This window comes from Microcaecilia unicolor, chromosome 6, assembly GCF_901765095.1.
Source record: "Microcaecilia unicolor chromosome 6, aMicUni1.1, whole genome shotgun sequence".
Classification (NCBI taxonomy): Eukaryota; Metazoa; Chordata; class Amphibia; order Gymnophiona; family Siphonopidae; genus Microcaecilia; species Microcaecilia unicolor.
Window position 1 is genome coordinate 277,640,086 of NC_044036.1, and position 22,841 is coordinate 277,662,926.

General features: G+C 42.3%; 1 protein-coding gene across 1 annotated transcript in view; it reads right to left on the bottom strand.

The window, feature by feature from the left end:
• DAB2IP (DAB2 interacting protein) overlaps positions 1–22,841 on the bottom strand; it is a 527,970-nt gene that overhangs the window by 31,366 nt on the left and 473,763 nt on the right. Inside the window, 6 exon segments of the mRNA XM_030207557.1 lie at positions 2,664–2,866; positions 9,082–9,234; positions 20,663–21,081; positions 21,084–21,122; positions 21,125–21,472; positions 21,475–21,524. Coding sequence (XP_030063417.1) covers positions 2,664–2,866; positions 9,082–9,234; positions 20,663–21,081; positions 21,084–21,122; positions 21,125–21,472; positions 21,475–21,524 — 1,212 coding nt within the window.

Sequence of the window (22,841 nt, forward strand, 5' to 3'; positions counted from 1 at the left end):
AATAAAACTGGAGACAGTGACGAGTCTTGAGGGACTCCACAACCAGATGACCAGAAGCTAGAAAACGTTTTATTGAAACTTACACTATAAGTACGGTTTTCTAAGAATTCTTTAAACCAATTCATACACAGATCCTCCAATACCTATCCAGCTCATTTTCGAAAGAGATTGCCGGCGATCTTCTGACACAAATCGGGAGATCGCCGACGATCTCCTGATCCTGGCCAAATCGGTATTATCAAAAGCCGACTTTGGTTGGCCCCAACTGCTTTTTCGTCGTGGCGCCGGCCAACCTTCAAGGGGGCATGTTGGTAGGGTAGTGAAGGCGGGACGGGGGGTGTGGTTTCGAGATGGCCGGCTTCACCTTATAATGGAAAAAAAAATGGCCGGCTGGACTTGGTCCATTTATTTTTAGGACCAAGTCTCAAAAAAGTGCCCCAATTAACCAGGTGACCACCGGAGGGAAGCGGGGATCACCTCCCCTTACTCTCCCAGTGGTCACCAACCCCCTCCCAGCAAAAAAAAAAAATTAAAAAAACATTTTTGTGCCAGCCTGTAATGTCATACCCAGCTCCCTGACAGCAGTATGCAGGTTCCTGGAGTAGTATTTAGTGGGTGCAGTGCACTTCAGGCAGGTGGACCCAGGCCCATCCCCCCCTACCTGTTAACACTTGTGGTGATAAATATTGAGCCCTCCCAAAACCCACTGTACCCACATGTAGGTGCCCCCTTCACCCCTTAGGGCTATGGTAGTGGTGTAAAGTTGTGGAGAGTGGGTTTTGGGGGGCTTAGCACACAAGGTAAGGGAGATATACTCCTGGCACCTATTTTTGTTTTTTTTTTAATATTTAGAAGTGCCCCCTAGGGTGCCCGGTTGGTGTCCTGGCATGTCAGGGGGACTGGTGCACTAGAAATGCAGGCTCCTCCCACGACCAAATGCCTTGCATTTTGCCGGGTTTGAGATGGCTGGGCCTGGTTTCCATTGTGGCTGGAAAATGAAGCCGGCCATCTCATGCAAACCTGGTGATCCTGCTCTAAACCCAGTGAGCAATTTGGCCGGCGCCAAGCGTATTTCGAAAATATGATTGGCTCCGCCCCCTCACAGAGCCAGCCCCGAAGATGGCTGGCTCCGTTCGATTATGCCCCTCTATGTCAGCCAGCTTCATAAGTAATGGGATATGATCCATGGCATGAAATGCTGCAGAGATGTTGAACTTACTAAAACAATCTGCCTTCCAACACTAAGCTACTCTTTCACATAGGTAGTTAATACCAAAAGATGAGTTTCAGTGCAACTCTAAACCCAAATTCAGAAAAATGCAAACAAGAAAATTTATCAATATATTCCTTAAACAACTGACTGACATGTTTCTATAACTTAGTGAAAATAGGTATACTGGCAATGGGTCGATAATTAGAAGGTACAGACAAATCAATATTATTATTGCCTTTGGGTGTTGGTGTAAGTATAATCTTACCCATATCAGGTAGCATGCAAATTAAACCTGTCACCTGGTACAAGGTAGGTTTCTGGGTTCAATCAATTTCTTATTGATTTGTACAGCGCTGCGTAACCCTAGTAGCGCTCTAGAAATGTTAAGTAGTAGTAGTAGTTGATACTCTGCCAAAGGAAGGTTATCATTTATACTTAGCTGTGCAAGATACGATGATACTTCTGACTACATAGAAAAACATAATTCTGTACAATTTGGACTTGGAAATTCTCCTGTTTTTTCCAAGAGGTAAAGGTTTGTTGGCAGTATTTATGCTACTACAGTGCATTTGATTTATTTATAAAATATTTTGTAGGAGAGAGCTCTTTCTCATTTAGTTCCACTGAACTTCTCAGACACTGGAGAACTCACTGTGCTGTATTGGGGATAACTGAGGGGTCGATATTAAGCCACAGCACTCAGTGTTTTGCTGAGAGCTGCAGGCGTTATGCCCAGAATTCAATGCCAGGCCATGTCTGGGCTCCAGTATTGTATTGCCAGGTTTCCAAAACCAAGTGAACCATAGCTGGTTAAGTGTAATATTCAGCACTTAAACGGCTGTGGGGCACCGTATAAAGATATGACAGACTCTTATGCAGTCCTGTTTATGCAGTGACCTTGGCTGGTTAATTGCTGAATATCACTAGCCAAGTGCCGGACTCCACCTCCAGAACACCTCCAAAATAGCCGGTTTTGCTTTAGGCACTTCCCTCTCATTTTCAGTGGAACTAACTGCTTAAGCACTGCTGAAAATGGCCAGTTAGCTTCAAACAAATGATTTAACCAGCCAGGAGCCATTTCTGGCTAGTTAAATCACTTTGACTATCGAGTTTAATGGAGGATGACTAGGCTATCGCATTGCAAAGGAATTTCACCTTCTGATAAGTCAGCTCTATAGCATAGGGACCATGTTCTTGCATTACTAACAAGTACTCCACCGTGTGCTCTGATGCCATCCTCTTGAAATTAAATCCCATTACATTGAAATATCTATATGCTGATCCCTTAAACCTTCCTGCAGTCTGTGACATTCTTTCAGAGGTTTGCAAACTTCTCCATTGAAAGTGATGAAGCCTAAAGCTATTTGAGACAGGGAGCTTAAATCTATAGAAGGACCACAGACTGCTGGAAGGTTTAAAAGGTGGGCAAGTGGCAGTAACCTCTCTGTACCTGCTAATAATTCCCTTCATCTGAAGCTCCTTATCCTCCTGCTGCCTTCGGAGCCGTTCCTCGCCTTCCTCCAGTCGGGCTTGGTACTCCAAGAGCAGTTTCTGTGTCTGCTCCTCTTGATCTTTGCACCGATTCTCGTATTCTTCCAGCTTCTTGTTGGAGATGCGCAGCTTGTCCTGAAGCACCCCGATCTCCTGCTGGTACTGCAACAGGCAGGGAGAGAAAGGGATTTTTTAAAATAAGTTTCCAGGTTATTTCCCTAATGCAGGATGGCAGGAGCGCTCTGTTTCTGAAAAGTAAGGTCAGTATAAAACCATCTGAAGGATGAAACCTGCTCCCTCTTTGTTTTTCAATATTCAGATTCCAGTATGGTTTTAGGAAATAAATACACATCCCATATTTATTGCCTTCCTTCAGGCACAGACCCTCTGGCTGGGAGGTCTGCAAATGTTCTGAGGATGCAGATACCTGCTTTGTTTAAATGTGCCACATGAATACATTTTACAAGTAAGCAAAAAATTCAACCAACCTCAACATTAACATCTCCTGAGGCATTATGGGGGTAACTTTTTAAAAGCATTTTCCATGTGTAAAGTGTACTGTACGTGAGGACATTCACTCTGCAGCTCCTCAGTACCTCTCCACTCTCATCTCTCCCTACATTCCTCCCCGGGAACTCCATTCACTGGGTAAATCTCTCTTATCTGCACCCTTCTCCTCCACTGCTAACTCCAGACTCCATTCCTTTTATCTTGCTGCACCATATGCCTGGAATAGACTTCCTAAGCTGGTACGTCAAGCTCCATCTCTGGCCGTCTTCAAATCTAAGCTAAAAGCCCACCTTTTTGATGCTGCTTTTAACTCCTAACTCTTATTCACTTGTTCAGAACCCTTATTTTATCATCCTCACTTTAATATTCCCGTATCTCTTGTTTCTCTGTCCTAATTAGATTGTAAGCTCTGTCGAGCAGGGACTGTCTCTTCATGTTCAAGTGTACAGCACTGCGCACGTCTAGTAGCGCTTTAGAAATGATGAGTAGTAGTAGTAACTGCTCTTATAAAATTGGGTGATCCAATCTAGGTATAACTGTGTGCCCTGGCATGATGGAATATTGCATGTTGACTTTCCAGGGGGCAGAAAAAGGGTGCACTTGTGATGTGCAGAGTTTATAAAGCAAAGGCACAAGCATAGAATACCTGTACATATTTACATCAGCCTTGGAGCAGGTGTGAACTTCTGCTATTGGGGCTGGTTCTGAATGTTCATTTTATAAAGGCATGTACATACCTGTGTTGCCTTTCTAACAGTGCTTATCAATCTTTTAGAGGTCATGATCCCATAATTTCAGATACAGAATAATGATGTACTATGGAGACCCATCCAAGTCATGACCTCAAATGCAGGTCCTATAACCCCATCTGGGGTCTCAACCCCTCTGCTTTAAAAAAAAAAATAGGCTTATAATAGGTGTCTTTTTTTGGAATTTTGACAGAGGTACCCTGTTATAAGATTACCCCCACATGCAAATGAGGTGATAACTCGTTTCATATAGGAGCACATGCCCTATGATTCACCAACCTCATCATCGGTCTATAAACTAATAAAGTGATAATGGCAGCTTCATCTTTATTTTCACGGAACAGCTATATATATATCAAAGATACCAAAGTGCCCTATTTAGGGTGTGTGTTTATTTTTTCATTTCATTTTTTAATAATTGGATGAAACAACACATTTCCTTGCCTTTTTAATGTCATTTTAAATTACAAGCATTCCACCTGCCATAAAGTTACTTTTCAGTGTTGTAATGCAAGCTTGGTTGGGTGTAGTACTATACTCAAGAGAAATCCCACAGAATAAGTTCTGGCCCCTTTCTTAACACCTTCTCCACCCTTGTCCTTTTCCTGCACGTCAGAAAATAATACGATGTGTACATTTCACCTCTTACAGGGAGCCAGTTTTCTGTTTTGGAAACTTACCCAGGTAACAGTCTAGTTATTCATACAAATTCCTTGAAATTTGCCTTCTTCACTGGACCAATATTTTTAAAAATGTTCTGGATAGTACATGAGCTTTTCAAACCACATCAAGCCCTTTCTAAACATGTGACACACAGCTAAAGGGAGGACGTATATAATGTTCTGATGCCGCAATTCCTTCTTAAAGGACTCCCAGTGGAGACTTCAGAATATATTGTTGGATTACCTAAATATGGAAACAGTCCTAAAAGCAGAGCTTGCTACAGATAACAGATGGAAACTCAGTATGCAACTGAAAATTAGAAAACAAAATATGCTAGCTGGCATGCTCTAGGGCTAACTAAAACAAAAACTGATCAGCACTGTGTTAGCAACCACACACCCATATGTAAAATATACTTAATGTGATGGGATGAAAGAGGAATCTTACAAAACCCAATTCACCCTCTTGCTTTCCTAGATTACTGTAAAATCTGTAATGCAAGCAGGAAATTAAATAAAAAGAGCAACTCTGTAAAAGCTCAAATATCCATTCATATTGGCTGATTTTTGTACTAGGAAACAGAAAAGAGAGCAAAGGAAAGCAAAGAAAGCAGAGAGAAGTCTGAGGAAGGAGTACAAGGACATAACTGGTCAACATCTGGAAACAGACAACACAAGGAGAAACCAAATATAGAGTGACATGTTGATGGCTTTTGACACAGTCAAGCATAAAATTTTGCTTGCGAGATTACAGAGCTTTGGTCTGTCTGGTAGAGCAGTGTTTCCCATGTCCAATCCCGGAGTACCCCTTGCCAGTCAGGTTTTCAATATATCCACAATGAATATGCATGAAGCAGATTTGCATATAATGGAGGCAGTGTATGCAAATCAAGTTCCTGCATATTCATTGTGGATATATTGAAAACCTGACTGGCAAGGGGGGGGGGGGGTACTCCAGGAATGGACTTGGGAAACACTGTGGGGTAGTTTAACTATTTGTTTTCTTTTTCTTTAACGGATTGCTCTTCTCAAGTAAGAACAAAACAGGATGTTTCTTCTTGGACCCCTTGGGAATCCAGTATTTCATAGGGATCTGCTCTTTCAGCTGCTCTTTTTAGTTGCTCATTTGCAAAAGAGAAAAATGTGTCAACAATGGCATAAAGTCATCGTGATTTTCAAAACTCAGATTTGAGATGTTTTTCTCTGCAGTGCATGCAAATCACAAAGGGGGGGCGTGTTGGACTTAGTGCGCACTAACAACTAGCATGCACGCTAATATCTGTTAGCATATGCTAGCTTTAGTATAAGGGCCCCTTAGTGTATGCAAAATCATTATGATGGGTTTATCCCTGTTATGTGCTAACCTGTACAGAAGGCTTTATCTCGCTGCACGCTTTATTAAGAAGGGGGTCGTTTCTCCAGGACACAAAATCAGACCCTTAGTTTCCACTGGGAAAACAGGTTAGTATGTATGGCAAGACCCAGCCCAATCATTATGCAATACCCAATGTTTGCCTAGGGCAGCAAAGAGCAGCAGCAGTCAAAGTAAAACATTAGATTCTGACAGCCACAAAAACTCAAGAGTACCATCAATGTGTATTTTTACTTCCAGGTAAAGTGGACAATTTTCCAAAAGAAAAAAAAACACGTAATTGGGAAAATAGCTTCTGGAAATTTGCCCTTACCACTCATGTGTGAGACACACACACAAAACCACAACATTTAGGGGCTCTTTCACTAAGATGCGGTAGACATCATCGCAGAGCCTTGCTCTATCATGCATTAAAACCAGCAGTGCAGTAAAAATAACCCACACTAGCTGCTTAACATGGGTAGGGGCAGGAACTAGGTGTGCCTTTGGTGCATCGGAGGAGTGGCCAGTTGTGACAGCTAGAGTACAGGTCGGTATCACATGCAAGCTCTCAGAACTATCAATAGCATGGCTGCACTTACTTCCACCTGAAGATGAAGTGCTAAGTGCAGCTGTGCTACCACTGGCAGCACAGTCACATTGGTGCACATCTTCACCCCCTCCCATCAGTTCCCACCATACAGCTCCAATCGCTTCCCCAAACCCCCTGACAGCCTGGATCCCTTTTCCTGAACCCCTCTGTCAATCCTGATCAGATCCCCAAATCCAGGCCCTGCGAAGCCCCTCACCTTAATCTAAGCCCTGTTCACATGTGTGCATGCAAACCATCCAATTCACCTGGACCCCTCCCCCTTCCACCACTGAAACGTACCCAGAAGTGATCCCTGGTAGTCCAGTGGACAGGGGCAGAAGTGGTCCCCCTCCACTCCTGTCTGTATGGCTCCATGCATCAAAATGGCTGCCATAACCCCTAGTTGTAATCTTGTGGTACTAATGCTAGGGGGCATCCTTTTATAACAGGAGATTTTTCTCCTTATATGGAAGGATGCCCCCTAGCGATAGTACCAGGAGACTACTGTTAGGAATCATGGCAGCCATTTTGCTGCATGGAATCAGATAGAACTGGACTGGTAGGGGGCTGCGCCTGCCCCTATCCACTGGACTACCAGGGATCACCCCCAGGTATGGTCCAGAGCTGAGGGAAGGATTTGCTTTGACATATGAAGGATGGGGCTTAGATTGGAAGGGGGCTTCTCGGGGACTGGATCCACAGGGGGTTCAGGGATTAGATCTGTTGGGTGGGGTGGGAGAGTGGTGGTTAGGAAATATGATCAAGGTGTGTGAGGCAGGGAGGTAATGCTGATTTATTGTGCAGGGGCTTGCACTGTGCTACCTGCAGTGGCACATAGCACCTGTACTATCTGGCACAGCAGATAATGTGCTGCTATACAATAAATGCGTCTCTTGTGTGGTAAAAGCAGGGCAAGTTCCCTGCATTTATTGCACCACCTTTGCACTTTCCTTGCACTAGTATTTACTACTAAACACATGAAAAGTGCAAAACCATACTAGACTTTAGTAAAAGAGCCCCTTAAAATTAAAAAACATGCCCCTGTATTCTATATGGTGTGACTTAAGTTGCTCATGCAAAGCCAGTCGTATTCTGGATTTGCATGTGTAACATAATTACTTAACAAGCTAATCAGCGCTAACAATTGCCATTTAACAGGCAATTATTGATACTAATTGGCATTAATTAGAATTTACATGCGGAACTGTCTAAGCGTATTCTATAACATGATGCGCATAAATTCTAAGTCGCCTAGTTGAAAAGGGGCATGGGCATGGAATAGGGGTTATGGGCGACTCTTCTCAAATCCATGTGCGTTGTTATAGAATACACCTGGTCTGCACCTAATTTAGGCATCGGCATGTACACCCACGTTTTACTTGGTGTAACTAACCACGACTAAATTTAGACTTGTGGACGGGCATTCAGCATATTTCTTTTTTGGACGGATTTTTTTAGGTGTGATATATAGAAGCTAGTCCCATGTCATCTTGGGGGGAGAACAGATGAAGCCTGAAGGCATCCTCATTCTTCCAAAAGAAAACCTGACATTCAGAAACTACACATGACTCTGCCATAACTTCTATAAGTCTTCCTTCATACCCCCCCCCCACCCGACAACATTGTAAGCCTTCTGTGTTCCAGAACGTTTCAAACTCCATGAAATATAAAATGGAAATGTTAACTTAAGATGAAAAAAATAACACCTTCATGTGACTCTGTGAATTGCCTTGATGCAGAGCCATCTCAAACAGGAAAATAGTTATATTCTGTTGCCTAAAAATAGTTATATTATGTTGCCTAATGCCAACATCATGGCCAAACCAGACCATTCAGTTGGAATAGTCAAAGTCCTGCACCCTAATTCTTTATCCATAGCACAGCAGGCAATCAAATATGACTGTGACAATATACCACTGACAACAGGGCTTACCAAATTATCCTGGTGGCCCCACAGCTGGTCAGGGTCTCAGGATATCCATAATAAATATGCATGAGATAAATTAGCATTTACTGGATCTCCAATGTATGCAGATATTGTCAAAACCAGACTACTTGAGGGATGATCATGACTGGTTTGAGAAACCTTAATGTAACCTTACTTTCTAACTCTTCCTACTTTCTTACCCTTCTATATGTTACATCTTTGCTTTACCCTTCACTATCACCTATAATGTTCTATCACGTGTTGTGTTGACTTTGTAAATAGTATACCATGCCATACTTTTATTGTTTTTGAATATTTTTACTGCTGTAATTGTCTATTGCTCATGTCTGATCTATTCTTACTGTACACCGCCTTGAATTAATTCCTTCAAAAAGGCGGTAAATAAATCCTAATAAATAAATAAATAAATAAATAAACGTTACCTGGGCCCTTAATATAATAATATATCTTCCAACAGGATCGAGATTTGCAGGCTTGTTATATACAGGAATCCACCACCCACTGTTGTATCGGACCATGAAGATCCTACCCTGTTCAATATGTATTTCATCCAATCCAATTTTACCTTTTCTATTTGGCTGAGCTCTTCCTTATTCCTGAGTTTATCCCTGTGCTTGAACTCTGGCTCAGGGCTTTCATCTTCTATAAACTGCAGGTTCATATTCAAAAGCCAAGCAGCAGTACGATCCAGGGCATTGGGGTTCACAGGAGAGGGGGCCTAAAATGAAACATACAACCATAACAAAAAAAAAAAAAAAAGAGTGGAGAGAATGAAATAGAAAACCCAACAAAAAGCTGTAACAAAAAAAATGAACATGATGCTGTCTTTGGTATGTATTGATAAGAGGAACCCTATTTGCAGAGGTCCTGGGTTCCATCACACACGTAGATACACAACTGTGAACCACAGCCTGACGATGTTCCTGCCATATATGAAAGCAGATGGATGATTTGATCTTAAAGAAAAGGATGTTTGGTTTTATGGAAGGTGGCAATGTATGGGATAACTCGTTCCTTCGAGTCAAATGTTCAGTACAGGGCAACGTTTGCTAGATTTTTCAGCACTGAAATGGTTTTGCACTTACCGTCACAATTTTATAGAATTCTACACCCTGGAAACAAAATATACTATGAAAGCAGAAAAAAATTCCACTTAGCAAAATGCCAGATTTGAGCAAGATACCAGTAAATAATTAAAAATTCTAGGCCCTTTCCATATGCTATTAAAGATACATTTTAGAGATAAACTTCTTACTAATGCCATATATCACATTCATTGCCAGCTTACAGAACTCTGAAAGGCTAATATCCCCTACCCCAAACACAACTCATTCACAAATGAGCATTTATCATATGTTGTATACCACAAAACTTTGTATCCAAAGAAAAGCAGCAACAATCTCAAAACTCTCAAGAAACCCCAAGTGCCAAGGAAACACCTTAAAAAAGCAATTCGTATTCAACAAAGTTTTGTTGTAACTAATTCTGTTCTGAAAATAGCAGTTTAGTTTGTAGTGATCTGATTTGGCAGGTCCAAATAAATGCTCTGCAAAAACAGTACAAAAGTTTAGTGGCGGCTTGAGTTATCATAGGCAGGGCTGGCCTTAAGCAGGAGTGTAGGGTGGCCACATAGGGCCCCACACTCCTACGACCTCGCCCCACCCCACCACCTCATCTTTCTATCTCTAAACCCCCCCCCCTCCTACTCTACTTTAAAATAGCATTTCTCAGTACAGGGCCAGGGCAGCTGTAGCAATTTGCATAGACAGTCTGCTACCCACCCCAGAACCTGCTCTGCTGCATCCTGCCCCCTTTTGATGTAATGTCCTGCTTCCTCAAGGGTAGGGCACATCAGAGAGCAGGCTCATGGGTTGGCGGCACATTTTAAGGTGTGTGTGGGGGGGGGGGGGGGGTCGGAGACAGGGGGACATACAAGACCTCTGGTGGGGGGGACTCCCAAACAGGGTCCTACAATTGGTAATGCCAGCCCTGATCATAGGCTGTGGAAAAAGGAAATTGCTTATACAGTACTGGTTCAATTCCACTGGCTTCCTATTCAAGAGTCAGCTTTATTCTGGCTGTTAGCAGTGACCTTTAAGGTTCTAAGGACAGATTGTCCCTTCCATCATAGAGAGAGACTATGTTGGTATCAAACATCAAGACCTTTAAGATCAATTCAAGGTTGCTTGTTGGAGATCATAAAATGATCACAGGTGTGCCTGCTGGAGATCTTGATAACACAGAACAAATTCCTGACCAAATTAAGTAATAAACTTAATCTCCTGATATTTCATAAGAGGTTAAAAGCTTTTCTTTTTCCAGTGTAGATACAGCTTTACAATGCGGAGTATGAGGCAACATAAGATTGGCAAACCGATAATTGGTGTTAAAAGTTTCCATTTTTTAAAAACATGGTCACTGTGGAGGTCACAGTGATTAATTCTCTTATTGTTTTGTGCACTGAATGAATATTCATGTATCGTGGGTATATACATTTTTTAAATTAAATATATACAAACCAACCTGGCAAATCTTAGTCCTTTTGTTCATAATAAATCTAATTTCTTGCAGTTCATGGCAAAATATCTGGCAGTTGTAGTCTGTCAACCATACCCTTCTTTAAAATGCCAACATTGTGTCAATGATTGGTAGAAGTCTAATTTGAATCCTATCACCTTGGCTGACTTTTCTGCCTAGGTGACAGGGCATATTGCAACAAAGGTGGCATTTTTATACAAAACGAAGTGGAATAAGATGCTTAGGGGTCCTGTTTACTAAGACGCGCTAGCGTTTTTAGAACACACTAACATTTAGAGCACGCTAACTCTAGAGACACCCATATAGTCCCACATGTTAAAAACGATAGGGCGCCTACAGCGCGGCTTAGTAAACAGGGCCCTTAGTGTGGGAATTACCACATGTTAAAAGTTCATGTGGCACCTTAAATTTAACTTTGTTGCCCATTTGTATGTTTATCATTATTTTTTTCTTTTCAAATAAGTTACCCTCGAGTTGGAATTTGATTGGTTGTCCCCCACGTTTCCCTCTGTTGGTTTGCTTGGGGGTTTCTTCTTCTTCTTTTTGTATATACCTTAATTTTTAGTATGCAGTAATCACCATGTTAAACTGTTAAATGTGGAAGGGAATGCTGAGAATGTTACCTGCTGTATTCACAGTTAACACACAGTAACCCACAGCAGTTAACATTACCTCAAGAGTAGCTAACTGCATTACCTCTTATCCGGTTAACAAGCAGTAGCAATTTTCCTTCGTAACAATGCTGGGAATGCTCCCACCAGTAAACTCAGACTTTATTTCAGTTACTGCACATTAAGTTTGGCAATTACCATGTGGTAACTGTAAAATCACACCACATAGATCTGTATTTAGTAAATACAGATCTATGGGGCACTTCTACTAATGCTTAGTATGCACAAAATGGGCTTCTTAGCATTTAAAGCATGCTACTTCAGTTAGCATGCATTACTTTGTAAAGGGCTCCTAAGTTTGTAAGTCTATGGTTTCTGTATTTGATAAAAATTCCAGCTGATTATCTGTAAACCTTGCTTTAACAAGGTTATACATGCTTGGATATGAACAAGCTGTCAGCATGAATTTCCTACCTTACTTTCTCAGGAGAAAAACACTAATGTGTATGTGTGTCTGTCCTCCTTCACCCCTCTCCCCCATCCCAACAGCAATAACCTTTTGTTATTTATGCATGAGGATTCTGACAGGGGAAATTTTATTGGGACCCACATGCGCCTGTGAAAGTATAAGTTCCGGAAAGCAAGCTTCACTGGGTCAACGTAAAGCTTCTCATATTTAAGGAATGAATACCTATTTCCAGAAATGAAATCTTTCTGGCCAATATTCAAAATGATTAAAACAGGCAGGAAAGGCTCCTGCCCACTTAAATCGCTTATCTGTAGCTAACCACCGATACTCAGCGGCACTTATCCAGTTGGCGCCTTTGCTGAAGCTGGCTAACTTGTAGGCCTTCTGGGGGCGGAGCTGGCACTTATGAGGTTAAGTGCTGATATTCAGCCCTTGACCACATAAGATAACTGCTTAAATAGGGCCACATAAATAGCCGTCCTATCTTTAAGCAGTTCAGCTTATGCGGACACAGGCTGAATATTGCACTTAACCGCATAAGCTTTAACGGCCAACCTAAAACCAGATAATCAATGCCAGTGCCTTGACATGGCCTGGCACTGAATACTCGGGAATATAGTCGGCAGACGGCATAAAATGCTGACTGCCGCCAGCTGAATGTCAGCCGGTTTGTGTTTTTACTTATCATATAATTTGAGCATCATCTGTTACAGCAGCAGTTCTCAACCCAGTACTAAGGAGCCACTCAGGTAGTTGGGTTTTCAGGATCTCCACAATAAATATGCCTGACATAGGTTTGCTAAACTGGAGGCAGTGCATGCAAATCTATATCCTGCCTATTCATTGTGGAGGTCCTGACAAACCAAACTGGCTGTAAGGTCCACAGGACTGATTTGGGAATCCATTGCTTAGGGTTAACCAGTTGACTTCAGGTCATCGGTGATAGGCTAATAGGTTGTACCACATCCTGTCCCACATGAGCAGTGCCATCTGGTAACCCTAGTGGAAATTATTTCTTATTGGACCAACCTGTAGAAATAAGGAATTCAGATCAAGATATAATGTAAATGTTGAGTACTAATGAAATAGTTTTCTTTTACTAAAAAAAAAATGTTCTAGAAGAAAGGGGCAAGAAATGGGGAGTGGGGGCAGGTGGGGGAGGAAGGATGGACCATTTGGAAACATTTCTTCAATAATTGCTGCTTTACATTCACTATTTCAAGTAAATGGAATTTGGAAACAAGACCGCAGAGTTGAACAATTCCCATTATAATTCCTGGCATAGAAGATTAATGATCATAAACTCTGCTTCGGTACAGTAGCCTCTTTTATTTACCACACATTATTGATTTTGATATCAATATTTTAAAGCTTATTTATATCACTACCAGTTTAGTATAAATAAAAGAAAGCGTATACCAGAGTTCTGCATTCAGGAAAAATTCTTCTCTTTGAACAAAAACACCAAATCACAGATGTATTTTGAAACCATCTTCGAACTTCTGTTCACATAAAGTGAAGATTAATTTGAATGCTCATTGGTGGCCCTGAGGAGATGATTGGTCCTGGGTTCTCACTGGGCCACAGAATGCTCAATAAAGGTTAAATGTTATCTAAAATAATATTTAGCATATCCATAGGCAATGTCTATGAAATTCTATGTTCATTTTATGCTGCGTCATATTAGAACAGGTGAAACCCAATTTTGCGTAGGGTATCTAGGTAGGAAAAGGGACATCTAAACTTGTTGAACACACACCCTTTGCAAAATACACATCAGGACACGGGAAATTCACATGTAGATTGCAGAACATACAGCAGGAACAGCCATTTTACAAAGAAACATGTTTAAAAAGAGAGGGATCACTGGGAGTTCTGAACGTGCAAGTGCTGATTTTACAATCTACACCTGTAAAGTTTACCGTTGGATTTTACCAAATTGGATGTCCAGGAAGAACATGTTGATTATAAATCTCCGAGGTGATTTTAAAAACAAGAGAGATGAGCATACATGCCCCTTCAATCACTGGTACAAACTGGTAGATGTCACTTGAGTCTGCTTTGGAGCAGGGGTGTAGCCAGACCTCGACGGGAGGGGAGGCTAGAGCCCAAGGTGGTGGAGGCATGTTTGGCCCGCCTCCCCGCTACTGCCCTCCCGCCGCCACTTCTGCCCCCCCTGCCACTGCTGCTGCTCCCCTCCCACTGCCGCTGGAAGGTACCTTAGCTGGCAGGGGTCTCCAACCCCCACCAGCTAAAACGTTTGTCCCATGCTGGTCTCACATTGCCTGGCACCCTGTCATGTTTTCAGTGCCATGCACGCTCGTTGTCATAGCGGCTGTCTAAAAGTGTTATATACATGCACAGGACATTTACACATGCAGATGCCACCATTACTATATCTACATGTTGTGTAAGCTTTCCAAGATTATTTCCAAAATGTTCCATGTTGCTCTACATATAACGTTTAGTTCAATCCTGGACTGCCCTCTGTGATTTCAACTGCATGATTCTGGGCCATACAGCAACTTCTGCAGCCACAAGTTAAGTATTTCCAAGGGGCGCATTCTAAAACTGGGTACCTCTATTTAAGCCCCCTGAAGGTGTGCAGTAGGAGCCCCATTCTATAAAGGAACCTGGGCACCCATTATAGAATACTAACCTAACATCTAGTCACCCATACCTGCCAGCCACAGAGCTGGCATACATACTGGCAGCCGAACGTGGCAGGGATGCGTGTAACTTACACTATTTTGTATGTTATGCATGTAAGTGGGAGCTCTGCCTATGTCCTGCCCATGTTTTGCCGCTGTGTACATCCCCCTTGCAAATGGCTTAGGTAGAATATTTGGCATTTATGTGTGTGTGTATGTGCACACATACCTGCATATATATCATTATTCTATGCATTTACATGTATAATTTAAGAATTGCACCTTAATGGCTTGGCAAATTTAAAGTACAGTAGTTATGTAGTTGGAACCTGCTGCCTATAGCATAAGTGCATTTGAATATTGACTCTCTAGCAGTAGCTTTACAAGCCTTACTGGCACATAGAATAGTGAGGATAATTTTCTAACACTTTTTTTCCATATAGAAAACAGCTTTATAAAAACTCTGTGACCACATACAGCTCTCTTGGTGTAGTTTGGGCAGCAGGGCTGCAATGTTATACCTCAGCAAACGTGTGCTATTGGAGCTGGATCTAGAGCCTGTCTTGTAAAGGTGCATAGGCACTCAAGCCCTATATGTAGAAACCCCTTAGTGATGTTGTTCATGGTGCTAAACATGCATCCTCCTTTGGTGCTCTACTTATTTTATAAAAGGTTCTGCATTTGCCAAGACTTAGCATCCATCTCTCTGGGTAAGTGAACATTATTTTACTCGGGGCTCAGCTGGCCATCTCAAATTTGATTCATGGATTTAATAAGAATGCTTAGGACAGAGAGAATCCCACCTGTACATGAAGGTTCCTCAGACTGCTTCATGTCCTTTGTACTCACTCTAAAGTATTTTTAGTGGTTTCTGTATATTTGTTTCTCTCCCCCCCCTACACACAAATAAAAGTCATGCCCATGTTAATTTGTTGCAGGTACTGCTCACTATGCCATGCATGGAGATATGACCATATGAGTCCTCTTTTCAGGCAACTCCATTAGCTTTTACTTAAATATTAAATTAAGTTCAAAATGTCATCATCAATACTCAAGGCTTTGCAGACAGGTGTTCCACCTTCCCTGTCTACCCTTACTATTCTTTATATCCCTACCCAGATTTTCTGAAGGACCATCAATTTGGTTCCACCCAGCCCTGCAATTGGTCAGTTGGAGTCCACTAGGCACTATTTTCCTTTGTAGCCCCAGCAACTTGGAATTGTATTCCACTACATATGTGAACTGAACTATCCTTCAAAGTTTTAAAAGTCCACTCTAAAAGTGTTGCTTTTTCTGCAAACCTGTCACGTTTTCAAAGCTGGAAACTGGGTTTGTGAGCCCTTGGGCCACTGCCGAGGAGCGGCAGCGGCAGGCAAAACCACCCTCAAACCAGGGACAGGGCAGAACAGGACTGGAACCCCGGACTGGGGTTGCAGCAGAGGCAAACAAGCTGGAACAGGCAGAGCAGGAACCCTAGTCTTCACCTGCGCTTAGCCGTTTTTCCCCAGGAGTTGAGCCCCTGGGTGCAGGCGGGCCGGCAGGGGCTTTGCAGGACAGGGCAGGATACCAACTGGCAACATACAACAGACTAAAAGCGCCAGTGCAGCCACTAACAAGAACACAAACAGATAAGAAATAGGACTGAAAGCTGCCAGGGCAGCCACTGAAACAAAACACACAGAGAACCAAGAACTAGACACAGAACCAGTGCGTTCTTTCTAGCAAAAAGGTGCCGGTACTCAAAATGCTAGGCCACCCTTCAGGGGTGGGGTGATCACTGAGGGATCCACCCCACAATAGCCAGGCCCCCTGCAATCAGTCATAGAATCTATGACAAGCCAGAATTGGTGTGTAGAGCCTGAGCTCTTCATTAAAACTTGTGTTCCATTGGTCAATTTTAGCAGACAATGGAAAAGGTGCCAGTACTCGTACCCCCAAGTACCCCCTCAAAAAAGCCCTGCACAGAACAGTAGAATAACCAAGGAACAAGCCACGTCGGGGCAGGCAGCAGACAGAAGAGAAAACCAGGATACTAGCTGGGTCAGGGCAGGCAGCAGGCAGTAGAGAAATCCAGGAAATAAGCCGGGTCTGGGCAAACAGCAGAATCAGGCAGAAACTAAAACAAGAAACCAGACTAGGCAGAAGGGACCTTAGACGATGCAAAGGCAAAGGCAGAGATTTTCCAAATGGCTAATAAGCCCAGCAGCACTGAGACTCAGCTGCAGCAATCACCAGGCCGCTATGGGAGCTGTGGCAGGGTCAAACAAGCCAGACAAATTTGGCAGCCTGGAAGATCCGGACTGGAGTGGGCTAAAGTCTGGAACGAGTGATAGTCCATAGCAGCCACCAGTTCTGGCCACCAGAGGGCGAGGTGAGCACAGACGTAACAAAACCTTTGGGATTTCTGGTAATTTGATTTCTTCCTGAGCACAATCATTGAAGAAGTTAGGTTGCATAACCTCTGTGCATTGAGTTTGAATGTGCTTGTCTCGCAGGACTTTTTCTATTGTTATGGAGTTCCGTTCTTGTCTTTCCTTTTAACCTGTATAATCTCTTTGATCTGTCTGCCAGATAAGGCAATCACCCCCATCAATAAAAGAAACCCTAACAGTATGACCACCTCCTCCATATATGAAGCAACCAAACCCCCATGGACCAATCACCCTACCTGACAATGAAGTAAACCCCCCTGACTGATCACCCCATCAATGAAGTAATCTCCTTGAACAGTCCAATCACCCCCACCCCCAGTGAAGCAAATGCCTGACAATTCTGATCCTGTCCCCCAACAAATAGACCCCAAACACTCAATCATCCTCCCCAACAATCAGACCCCAACTTCCTACACACACACCCCACCCCTATCTCCTGACACCACTCTCCTCAAACCTACCCAGTGTCTGAAGTGGTCGGTTCAGCTATCATGGGCAGCAGTGATTCCCTTCTGCTGCCATCTGGTTGATGCCTACATTCAAATGGTGCCTCTTCCCCCTAGAGGTACTCTGATGGTAGTATTGCTTGGCATTACAAGACTACTGCTAAGGGACAGAGGTGCCATTTTGGAAGTAGGCACAGACCAGACAGCAGTGGAAGGATATGGCTGCAAATATAAGGTGATGCATGTGGGAAAAAAGAACCCAAATTATAGCTACGTCATGCAAGGTTCCACGTTAGGAGTTATGAACCAAGAAAGGGATCTGGGTGTCGTCGTTGATAATACACTGAAACCTTCTGCTCAGTGTGCTGCTGCGGCTAGAAAAGCGAATAGAATGTTGGGTATTATTAGGAAAGGTATAGAAAACAGGTGTGAGGATGTTATAATGCTGTTGTATCGTTCCATGGTGCGACCGCGACCGCACCTTGAGTATTGTGTCCAATTCTGGTCGCCACATCTCAAGAAAGATATAGTGGAATTGCAAAAGGTGCAGTGAAAAGGCAACGAAAATGATAGCGGGGATGGGACGACTTCCCTAAGAAGAAAGACTAAGGAGGCTAGGGCTTTTCAGCTTGGAGAAGAGACGGCTGAGGGGAGACATGATAGAGGTATATAAAATAATGAGTGGAGTGGAACAGGTGGATGTGAAGTGTCTGTTCACGCTTTCCAAAAATAGTAGGACTAGGGGGCATGCGATGAAAACTACAGTGTAGTACGTTTAAAACAAACAGGAGAAACTTTTTCTTCACCGAACGCGTAATTAAACTCTGGAATTCGTTGCCAGAGAATGTGGTGAAGGCGGTTAGCTTGGCAGAGTTTAAAAGGGTTTGAACGGTTTCCTAAAGGACAAGTCCATAGACCGCTACTAAATGGACTTGGAAAAATCCACAATTTCGGGAATAGCATGTATAGAATGTTTGTATGTTTGGGAAGCTGCCAGGTGCCCTTGACCTGGATTGGCCGCTGTCAGGGGACAGGATGCTGGGTTTGATGGGCCTTTGGTCTTTTCCCAGTATGGCATTACTTATGTACCCAAGAGAGCTGCTGACGCCAGGAGGGTTACGTGTGGTGGGGAGAAAGGGGGCAGGGTCTGACTGCTGGGGAGTAATTGAGTGCTGGGGATTGGATTTGTTGGGGGGTTGCTTTATTGTCAGAGTTGAATGGACTGTCACAGGGATTGCTTCATTGATGGGGGAGTGATCAGATTGTTGAGGGGTTGCTACATTGTTGGGGAGTAATCAAACTGTCGGGTGGAGAAATGTGCCATTGCAGTTTTCATATTTATGTACTGGGTCGCCTCTGCATTACATGCAGTAGTATTTTGTGTGGGTGCTCCTGTGCAATCTTCCTCTACATGTAGTACAGTGCCGAATGGTGCATGACAGATGAAGAGCAGATGCTGACCATGTCCCCTGCATTTACTGCACGGCTTGCATTTACTGTGAATCAGATTTTGCACTTAACACTCAATAAGTGCGAAATCTTACTGCACTTTATTAAACATGCCTCTAAGTTTGTACCTGAGGCAATGGAGGGTTATGTGACTTGACCAAGCTCACAAGGAGCCACAACGAGTTTTGAACCCTGGTTTCCCTGGCTCTTAGCCCGCTGCTCTAACCATTAGGCTACTCTTCCAATCCTTTAAATAAAAGAGTACAACAAAAATGAGCAGTTTTGTCTCTGATCCTCTTAAATATATACTAAACATAGCTAGACACTGTGCAAAATATTTTCTTATAATGAATACAGATCCATTTCTTGATGTACAGATCATGGTTGTGGCATATTTACTCATTTCACCAATAACAGTCTAACTCACAAGTCAATAGAAGTGAGTAAAGATACCAGATCTGTGTGTCAAATCAGCCTTTAAGTGAAAGTACTGCTAGTAGAACTCTGTTTACTGGACATAATGCATATAAATATATCTTTTCTTTCATTGAAGCAGCATTTTATCATTAGCTGAGCAAAGGTAGATAAGGTTGAATGGCTCCTTGCAGGTGCAAATAATTACAATACTAAATAGATACACTAAAAGGCATATTTTCAAAGCACTTAGCCTTCCAAAGTTCCATGCTTGAAAAATGGCACCTGCAAGGCATTTCTAATTCTCTAATTCTATGTCACCAAAAATTTGCATGTGCAAATTTGGGCACGTGCCCCATTTGCAAGTTTAATTGAATTGAGTGATGAACTAATTAACACCAATAACTGGATTTATCAAGCAATTATCAGCACTAATTAGAGACTTAATAGGAACCTATGCACCTAAATTTACACAAGTAAAAAAAATATGGGGTATGTACACACACCATAAGAATAAGGGGGTTCTGCGTGTAAATTTAGGCGGAGACATTTTCACCACATTTTTGTAGGTGCAAATGGATACGCCTAAAATTACACATGAACCCCAGGACGTAAGTGCTATTCTATAAACTGTGCCCAACTTATAATGCTTAAGCAAGTTTTTTTTTTCAGCACTGACTTTTTAGGCGTGATTTATAGAATTCACCCCCAAATGGACTAGATTCTATATATGGCACTGAAAAAAATGCTATTCTATAAACCGCGCTTAAAGTTAGGCGCAGTTTATACAAAAGCGCTTACACGAGGGAATCACACCTAACTTTAGGCACAACCATTTGCACCAACTGAAATTTGATAGCCTACAATGATATTTTATCCCCTGATCCACCTGCAAGTTTTCTGAGATCCACTTTTCTACAGTACTTCAGAAAGTACCAGTTCAAAATACCTTCCATCCAAATAATCTGATACTCTCACAACAAATTCTTTCTGCGTCTAGAGACAGTGGTGTATATTTCTTTCTCTGTACTTGTGTAGACAGACACAATACTCATACAAGCTTTGCAGTGAATGTACAGTGCAGTTATAAAGATGCTGTGATATAATTTCTTTAGGATTATAGAAATAAAACCAACCTGTTTGTGCATTGGTCGTTGTTTCATTTCTGGACTATCACCCTTTGAGGAGGAGGATTGCTGTCTTAATCGGACACCAGTACCTGGCCAGTCTGGGGAGGCTGACATCATACTGCCACTGGATGGTCTAGGATACTGCATCGTGTTTAATAAAGTGGGAGGTGTCCTACCCCTTGTCATAGGTGGTGGTGGCTGGTCTATACGCCTCTGGGGACCTGCACTGTTCTGACGTGGCATTGTGGGCTGGCCTGTTTTTTCTGTTAAAGATAGTTGTCTGCGGGCCAGATCCCCAGAGCGTCTTGTGAACTCCTCGTTACTTCCAGGATTAACAAAGCCATGCCTACTACCTGTTAAGTCCTCACTATTGCTGTGAGAACTGAGAGAGCTGTGGCATTCTGAACCTGAGTCCCCCAAACCACGGGTGACACTGGCAGTGCTGCTGCCATCTGGTACACTGGTTCTGGAAGGATAAAGGTGCCAAGAGTTGAGGCCTACCAGGAGTACCGTCAGTGTTTGGTGTCGTCGGTGTTTGCCCAGCTCTCCGAACAGTTGCCATGGTTGGTAAATTGTTTTGTAAAGTTCGTGTAGTCCATATTCCTTGTAATTGTCCAATGGAGGACTGGCTGTCGTTTAGAGAGTCCCCAGTGCCAGAAGCATTAGCTCCACTGTCCAAAATTCGATTGTCCTGCAGGTCCACCATGGATAGACTTTTGCTACCATTGGCTATTTGCACCTCCGGTTTCATTGGCTTCTGAGTAGCTGGAACTTCGGCAGGAGAGGGCTGAACCCCAGTGGACCTTGTGACAAAAACAAGTCCTTGTTTTCAGGGGTTGGTGATGGTAACCTTGTGAAATCTATCAGACTTATGGGAAATAAATAATAAAAAGGGAAACCAGCTTTAAAGACTACAGCAAATTATTGAAAAAAAATAATAAGCAAGCTCGTCACAGTCAGCCATTATAATAATAAAATAATTGTATTTAATAATGATTGAAACTGGTTTTATATATACACTTTATATAGAGGGATATACCTGTATCAGTTTTTTTTTTTGTTGTTGTTTAAGAAAAGAACCATTGCAAAAATATTTAAAAATCTTTTGGTGTTTATACGTGAGGGATCTCAACAGATGGCATTTTCTTGCATCCTAGTGGACAATCAATCAGTGCTTCTTTTATTATAACTTTCACAAAAAGCCAAAGACCTGGTTATTTCCTCAGTTGTATTAATGTTACATGGTTTAAACTAAAAACAAAAGATTTTAATGATTTATTGTTATGATATTATTTTATTATTTTATAATTATATTATCTGGATCTGAGGCAAAAAAAAAAATCAAGTTTGACAATAAACTAAATAAAACCTATGGTAGAAAACTGATTACTTGATGATCTAGTTGTTGTCTTACCAGTTTAACAACGTTTAGTGTTGAGCAAAAGCAGGAAAATTATCCAAACAGCTTAACGTCGGAAAATACGTATCCGGTGTCATGGAATTTATACAGTATTCATTTAGATTAGCTTAAATATGGGCTTTAAATGATAGAACCACTAGGGCTATCTAAAAGATGATATAACTACAAGCCATCACGAGCTGTTCTCGACTTTGCTTTTACAAATACTTTTCCTACATGAAATGTGAATAGATTTTCAAATTGTTTTACCACATGCTGAGCAGTGTTAGAGATAAATCTCTGATTACAGGGGCAGACCTCCTGCCTCCTTTTCCTAACTGATTTGTTAAATAAAATGTAAATCCATAGTGCTTCTTCGTATTGTTCTTCTGATCTATTTAATTACATTCAATGTCAAACAAAAAAACATAATTTTTAGAGGAACAGTTCAGCTCTTTCAAGGAAACCAAAGCATTTTCTAAAGAAATAAGGTTCTCTGACCCCGGTGATCAGAAGCAAACGTGGGAGCTAGAGGTTATTACCACCATACTAGTGCCCGCGTTTGCCCCAGCCCCATGATCAGAGCTGGCAAGCGTGTGAAACAAAGAGCTCCACCAGCTCTGACCGCAAGTAGCATGCAAATACATGCTAAACAGGGCATTACATATTCCTCTCCAATGCTCAGCGGGCAGCGTGTCAAACAAGGGCACTCCCCCATTGGGTAGGAATGTGGAGCCCTGTCCAGCATGCATTTGCATACTATCAGGACTCCCCATCCCTCCCCAT